At 33.9% G+C, this 8,065-nt stretch overlaps 1 protein-coding gene across 6 annotated transcripts; it reads right to left on the reverse strand.

Annotated features, from left to right (window-relative positions):
- Positions 1–416: 416 nt before the first annotated feature.
- Positions 417–5,611, reverse strand: LOC149556638 (trihelix transcription factor GT-3b-like). 6 transcript variants are annotated; one of them, XR_016364734.1, is made up of 5 exons: positions 4,428–5,611; positions 2,649–3,220; positions 2,436–2,537; positions 2,086–2,168; positions 417–945 (listed from the first exon to the last, which is right to left on the reverse strand). XR_016364734.1 is itself a non-coding variant. In XM_089831052.1 (3 exons), the coding sequence occupies exons 1-3, from the start codon at positions 4,701–4,703 to the stop codon at positions 2,156–2,158; spliced, it is 861 nt and encodes a 286-aa protein (XP_089687178.1). In that variant the 5' UTR covers positions 4,704–5,224; the 3' UTR covers positions 1,857–2,155. The 6 variants fall into 6 exon arrangements, 1 of the variants encoding a protein (XP_089687178.1); XR_016364733.1 differs by having other exon boundaries at positions 417–978; XR_016364736.1 differs by lacking the exon at positions 2,436–2,537 and having other exon boundaries at positions 4,428–5,224.
- Positions 5,612–8,065: the final 2,454 nt, after the last annotated feature.

The following is an 8,065-nucleotide window of genomic DNA, read 5'->3' on the forward strand; positions in this document are numbered from 1 at the left end:
GTAGATACATATCTAAAGATTGCTACAGAAGGATAAGGTTAGAAGCAAGACAATAATGAGGCAACCAAAAGAAGAAATGGGAAAGAAAATATGTAAAACTTATAACACAAACTTAGGGCTCAGCTGGAAGCACTTTAGGAGGATGCACACTATGCTTAGCCAGTGTAGAGGTTTGCTTCAATGTTGCACCAAGGTTTTATCATACATTATCCTGCTAGGTTAACCATTCCCTGACTAAATAACTCAAAGAAGATTCAAGCAAAGATATTTTGCTTCTTATTTTATGCAAGATGTTGAATCTTAATGTTTCCCCTATTCCATGACTTTGTTTATAACTAGACATGCAAATAATAGATTAGAAGGAAACTGCCAGTGTGATGATCAGAACTCTCACATTGCACAAATGTAGAAACACGTCAGATAAGCAATGCTATATTCACCTGAGACCAAGAGCTATGCCTCAATCCAAAGCACCAACATTAGCAGGATAGACTCCAATAGTTACTTGGTAGTTATTGGAAAGAGAATATAAATAAAATCTGATCTGTTTAGTCACTATGCTGAATAAGGTTTTGTTTGAGTTTATAGTTGTCTACATGGGTGAAAGACAGGACTAACAATTGAGAACAAAAACGACGAATGTGCTTGTTTTATGCAATATCATTCTGTTCTTTTCTACTGATAAGACAAATGCTTGTGTTGTGTCCCTTACGCAACTCTTTGACCCAATGATGAACCTCCACTGCATATCACAGCATAGAGCCCCCAGGAACAAATTCTGTTAAAAATACTTTGGAACTCTTTACAACCAATGAGCATTACTTATATCCTGTTTGGAAAATTCTTGTATGTGTGTATGCTACCATACACAACGTAGGTTCATCAGTTGCTTGCACTTAGAGGCACAGGTCGTGCTTTCTGCTTTCTGCTTTCTGCTTTCTTTGTCTTGCATCCCAAGAAACAAACAGGATTTGTAACCTAAGTTTCATAGATTCATGTACAGAATAGTTCAATGCTGCTTGCAATCACAAGTTATACCATAGCTGCTAAATGTTTACTTCTATGTTTTTAAAAATTCAAGAATCCCATTATACTGTGAGCAAAATGAAGGCTTATTAGTAATACCTGCACATAATGGATCATGACGAAGCAAAAGGTGGAACATTAATCTATGCCTCGTTATGTTGCAAATAGAATGAAGAAATAAGTGAAAACAAGAGAAATCCATGCCTATTACATAAGCATTACAGTTATTTTCACTCATGATCTATGATATAGATGAGGTTATCTGCTTATCTTAAATAATGTATGAAGCATCTTCTGCTAGCACTGCTTATCTTAAACCTGTTTCTTAAATCTCGAAGTATGAATGGTAAAAAAGAAAATTGAGCTAATGATTGAAACATATTGGGTAGATGTTTGAAACAAGCAAAAGTTATAGGTGATGTTTTTGTGTTGTGGCCTGGCTAATACCTCAACTCCGCCTTTGTGATAAGTTTTTACAGTTAACCTTATATATGTTGTTTAAGTTTTACCCCTTTGGTTTCAATTTTGTGACCAACCTCTCGATAAAAGAAGCCTTGGAATTACTCAATACCAAGCATAGATCTCTGGCTCATAAATGTTGCCTGAGATTTTCAACAAGCAAATAAATTTATTGATGTGCAAAATAGTATTAGTATAGAGGTTGCAGACAATGAAATACAAAATGAACAAGAATCTAACTTAAAAACACTTAGTTAAAAGACATGATAAATACTTCATAAGTTGGAAATAATTTCACAGTTAACATTTGAATGAGAAGAGAACAAAGAAACAAGGATTGTGATGTAATTATTCAAGGCATGAACAACATAAATCTGAACTGGCCAATAAGAGATTGACAGCTTCTTATAAATGGGGAGTTTTAGGCTTTCAATTCATGCCATAAAGAAAATACACAGTTGAATCACTGAAACTGATTTAAATCAGGACTTTCAAAATCAGCATCTTCTTATAGTTACATCTATCTGTGTCTGCCTCAATTAGGCAAAACTATACCAATAATCTAACAGATCACTTGCTTAGTGAGCAAAAATATATTACCTTTTTTTACCTATATCCAAAGTAGCTTCTGAGGCAATGTTTAAGATGAGACTCCAATCAATTACGAGGCTTAATTGTGAGACCTGTACAGAAGATAAAAGAACTCAAATGAATACAAAGAAAAAAAACACTTACATATAGATCAAACTATTAATTTGAGCAAAAAATGCTTTTGAATTGGATGTTTTCTGCTTCCATTTTTTAATGCAAATTATAAGGACGATTTGACAAAACCCACCTACAACAAACAACATTTGCATTTAAGCATTACAATTGGTGCTCTTCCAAAGAAAAAATATTTCTAAATTTAGTATAGTGCCTTTCTCTAATGGTTAGTGAATAGCACTTGCCAATTGTTTCTTCAATTCCAAATGCGATTGAGACAGATTTCTTGTATGTACGAAATAAATCCTCACAACAAAGACAGCCTTTGATTCTGGACCTGTACTACTCTGGAATATAAACACAAATTCAACCAAGTTCACTTGAGGGAGCAACTTTGTAATGACTCATAACGTTAACAGTATTTTTTTTGGTGAAAGGGTTAAAGAAAAATAAAGTACCCTTCTTCTTGATAGAGTTTGTTAATTAAAGCAGCAAAGAGCTCATCTCTTCTATCAGCCTTCACTTCTTCTCGCGCTCGTCTTTGATCTTCCCTCTCACGCCAAGCTTGTTCTTTCATGACCCGTTCTGCTTCCAATTTTTCCATTGTCTCTCTCCATTCCCGTTCCCTTAATATCCTCTCTTGCTCTCTCACCTCCATTCCCTCCCTCCATTGCTCCTCAAACCTCTGTTGTTGCTGGAAAAAATCTTCAAGCACCTCTTGCATACTATTTGCACGGTATTTATCAGCTGTAACTCTCTGTCTTTCTTTATCTGCCCTCCTTTTCTTTCTCTTGACAATCTTCTCATCTTCGCTGTCCTCGTCTTCATCCTCATCATCTTCCGAGTAATCATCAGAAGACTTTTCAGCCAACAAACGTTTCAGTTTCCTTACTTTCTGTTTGGGTCTCACTCCAGACTCTGATTCCAATAGCAATCTATCCATATTTCTCTCACGCTCTTTAAAAATTGAATCCAGCTCTTTAAAGAAAGGACATTGTCTTCCGTTGTCAGACTCTGAAGTTTCTTTTCCCTGAGTAATAAAAAACATTAATCTTGATCATTTATCACAATAACAAGATGAGCAAAATGGAACTACCAAAAAATTCAACAAGAAACATAATAGAGATCAACAAATAATTGATAAATAACATTTCAGAATTGCATTTGCAATTTTTACAAAAAGATTTTAAAATAGAACATGGTTGTCCGTTGTAACATTTTGAGGTCTCTTTTCACGAATAGATAGAGATCTTGGACCTAGAGGTCAAATCTCTGCCATACGTTGGTTGCGTTCTAGTCTTCTACATCTGGAAAACAAGTTATTTTGGATTGGTTTTAGATCAAAACGGGAAATTTGATTAATCTTAAATCATGATAACTGCCAGATTGGTATTAGTGAGTTTCCACATCATTGCAAAGAATGGCATATAACATAGCAAACTAACACATACGCATGCAGGGTTGAATTCCCAGTTTCCAAAGACAATGGTAGAAGTCTGGATTTTTAGGGCAACAGGAAAAATGTTTGCAGGACTCAACTTTTGGGTACTAAGGAAAAGGATGAAATGGTTGAAATATGACAAGAATGACCACAAAAATGGCGTTTGAATATCCAGTTTTCACTCAACAGAGCAAGAGCGTCGAACTTCAAGCCTCAAGGGCTCTCAAATTGCGTTACAAGGCCGCATTCTCGGTTTTCAGATAAAATTCGGATTTTACACAGAAGGCTAATTAGATTGTGCCTTCCCGTTTCACAAAATAAAAGAACTACAATAGTGATCTTTCGAATTTCAGCTTTCCTGAAAACAGAAACACGGAGAGAATTTGCAGGGTTATACTAAAATAAGGTTAAAAGACTTACTTCTTGAGGTTAAAAAAAGGGTTACAAGATTGATATGTAGGAGATATTTTCCACAGCAATGATATTGCTATCAGGATTTAACTGTGTAGTTCTCTGAGTCAAGCTTGTCACAAAAAAAATTGTTCAAATTTCCAGCTTTTATGCAAAATGGGCAAATGACTATGATCTATGATCTTCACACTTCCGCAAAAAGGAAAGGGTGTATTAAGGTTCACCATTAACAAGGCGTTACAAAACTGTAGTTTCCACAATTCCAAAAAGAAATTTATTTGATCATATCATATGTTTACACAATAAAAAATTATAAATATATAAATGCAAATGAAAATAAGGGTTTTTGATAACCAAGAGAATCTAGAGAACACAAGAATTGAACCTTATAGCGGTTAACAAGATTTTTCCATTTGCATTTACATTGTTCTGCACTTCTTCGGAAGCCCTTGTCCTTCATTTTCCCCGCAATGATCTCCCAGAGGGTTTTATTTCTTTTGGTCTGAGTGAAATCCTTTTCAAGTTCTGCTCTAATGGCGATAAATTCCTTGGTCTCCTGGAAACTCCATTGAGGAATTCTCTCCTCTTTTTTCTTAAATTGTCCTGTTTCTGCCGTTGAATGCAATGCCAAAGACATTGCACTGAAGTTTTCCCCTTGCATTTTACTCCTCTAGAGTCTCAATCAACCCACAACTTTTTCATAATATGTTGAAACCCCATGACCCCATTACAGTAGATTTAAGTATAATTCTCGAGATAAGATCTCAGAACAATAACCCATAAATGTTTTGCTTACTCTGGTTTTCATCTCTGTAGTTGGGAAGTGGGTAAAGTAATAATTGGCAGCGCGAATCTGGGTTGCAGTCAGCTGATTTGAAGTTGCTCTACTTTGACCCCACTAAGTATGGGAGGTCATATTAAAGTTCCCGTATTGAAGGCAGGAGCTTTCACACCATTTTCTCTGAATGATGTCAAGTTACTTTGGAAAATGGGAAAGAGAGCACCGAACCAGAAGACTGTGGCGTGAGGAACATGCCTTCCCCACTAGTTAGGCATGGATGGAATTTCTTTCAAAATTAGGCTAGATCTTACCAAACATGACCCATGCCAATAAATGAGACCAGATTCTGTTCCCAAAGCGTTTACATGATTTGAGAATTTAAAAAGTTTGAAGTGTGCCATTCAATCAAGTCAAGATAATGTGGAAAATAACATTTTAATAGAAAATAAACTAGGTTTAATGAATATAATAAGCATCTAATTTATATCATGTATTTATTTTTGGACTCAGTTATCTTCACGACGAATCATCCAGTTATCTTCACAGCGAATCATCCATTCATACTAAAAAAATAGTAATATGCATACACACCATCCATCTTTGACATAACAAACAGAGTAATCAATGTAATCAATGTGGGATGGGAGAACATGGAGATTAAAGGTGACTCGAAAATCATTATAGAAACAGTGAAAGGCAACATGAATGAGGGATGGGCGAGCGGAAGGGTCATAGAAGATATAAGGCATTTATTAATCATATGTCAAATAAATAATTAAAGAGTTCAGCCAATCATTTGTCAAATAAATAATTTGTTTAATATACTATTTTAAAAGAAAAACATCTAATCTTTAGAAAGAGTTAAATTATCTAAAAATACTTAGTTCTCATTGGTTCAAATAACTTTAATTGTGCTCAACTCAATACAATAGTATATTGCCTACGACAAATACAAAAAAAGTTAAGTGTGTCATTCAATCAAGTCAAGATAACGTGGAAAATAACATTTTAATAGAAAATAAACTAGGTTCAATGAATATAATAAGCATGTAATGATGAAATATTTATTGTTGGAGTTAATGTTCCAATGATAGTCAATAATAATTGTTACACATGTGGCAAGCCTATTGAATTGGTGGCAACACAAGTTTAGTTTAGGATTGAGTCAAAGAGTTTTAGTTTGAATCAAATTCTCATTGTAAATGTGTTGAGTTAGTTGTTCATAAGTTTCAATTAGTGTCAAGTTTATGTGTGTGTTGTCAATCTAATTAGCAGTCATTTAGGAATATTGTTGAGTCAAGCTATTGTATAAATTGGCATCTATTATTCAATAAAAACATGATGGAAAATCTTTCTTCTCTTTGTTTTGTTTTTGTTGTTCTATTTTTCCAATATGGTATTAGAGCTATCTTCCTATTAAGTTTTGTCTGTTAGAGAAGAAGTTGTTAAGAAGATGAGGTCATGAGAAGAAACGCCAAATGATTATGTTTTCATTAAAAAATTTGTTTTGAAGAGATCAATGCTTTTAAAAATAGGAAAAGATGTGGTAAGAGGCTAGATGTATGCTCGAATGGTTTGAGGTGCTATAGGATCGGAGAAGCTATACCTTTATGAGGGCTATGAGGCATTCCATGTGGAGATGGTGTGTCCAATAGTTCAAGGAGATCTGAAAGTCCAAAAGCTTGGTATCGTCTATGAGATATTTCATGTGGAGATGGTGTTTTGAAGCTGGATGATAGCTGCATAACTATGAGAAAGTTTTACTCCTCTATGACATATTTTCAAAGTATAATTTTTAGATAATGTTTCCTTTAGTTGTCACATTAAGTGGGGGTGTTGGAGTTAATGTTCCAACGATAGTCAATAATAATTGTTGCACATGTGGCAAGCCTTGTTGAGTTGTTAGCAACACAAGTTTAGTTTAGGATTGTGTTAGAGAGCTTTAGTTTGAACCAAGTTCTTATTGTAGATGTGTTGAGTTAGGTGTTCATAAGTTTCAATTAGTGTCAAGTTTTGCTCACTCAGGCTTTCATCTCTGTAGTTGGGAAGTGGGTAAAGCAATAATTGGTAATGTGAATCTGGGTTGCAGTTAGCTGATTTGAAGTTACTCTACTTTGACCCCACTAAGTATGGGAAGTCATATTAAAGTTTCCTATAGTGAAGGTAGGAGCTTCACACCATTTTCTCTAAACAATGTCAAGTTACTTTGGAAAATGGGAAGGAGAAAGCACCAAAGTAGACCGTGGCATGAGGAACATGCCTTCCCCACTAGTTAGGCCTGGATGGAATTTCTTTCACAATTAGGCTAGATCTTACCAACCATGAGTCATGCTAATAAATTGTTGAGACCAAATTCTCTTTCCAAAGTGTTTCCATTATTTGAGAATTTTAAAAAGTTAAGTGTGTCATTCAACCAAGTCTATTCAATTGAGAAAGTCCCTTGCTTAATTAATAATGTGGAAAATAACATTTTAATAGGAAATAAACTAGATTCAATGAATATAATAAGCATGTAATGATGAAATATTTATATCATGTATTTATTTTTGGGACAGGCTAATCTCCACACAAAATGCACTAAAGACAAAACAAAGTCAAACTTTTTTTTTCCCAAATTCATGAAAATTTTGTAATTTTGTTCCAAATTTTTTGTTGTTTTTTACTACAAACTATGTAGATCATGAAGATCAAATGCCAAATTTTTCAGAAAAATCCATGATGTTTTTTTATTTTTTGAAAATTGGTCAACTATACAATTTGTGGGGAGGATAGTCACGTCCTTTATTTTTAGACACAACTATCCTCACCACAAATTGTCCATTTGTACTAAAAAAACTAGCATTGTGCATACATATTATCCATCCTTGACATAACGAACGGAGTAAACACTCGAAAATGCACAATATTTTGGTGTGCTTGAGAATGCCAAAAATACATAACATTTTACAGCCAAAAACAAAGAGAACTTAGTCGATAAAAAAAGTCTCTAATTTGTCATCTGTAATGGGCTAAAGGGTGATGAAAAATGTTACCAGTAAGATAATTTAATGTATTTATGATATAAAGAAATTTACTAATGATTTGTTATGATTTTAACCAAATGTACATTTGACATGTTCAATCAAATAAAAGTTTTAAAATCATATTTATCTTTAAAATGTGAAAAAATGATCATGAATCAAAACTAGAACATAAGTAATATCTATTTAAAACATATTAAGATTATTAAAAAGTGTATGCCT

The sequence above is a fragment of the Cupressus sempervirens genome, chromosome 5, assembly GCF_028749045.1.
Source record: "Cupressus sempervirens isolate cs-2001-9-10 chromosome 5, ASM2874904v1, whole genome shotgun sequence".
Classification (NCBI taxonomy): Eukaryota; Viridiplantae; Streptophyta; class Pinopsida; order Cupressales; family Cupressaceae; genus Cupressus; species Cupressus sempervirens.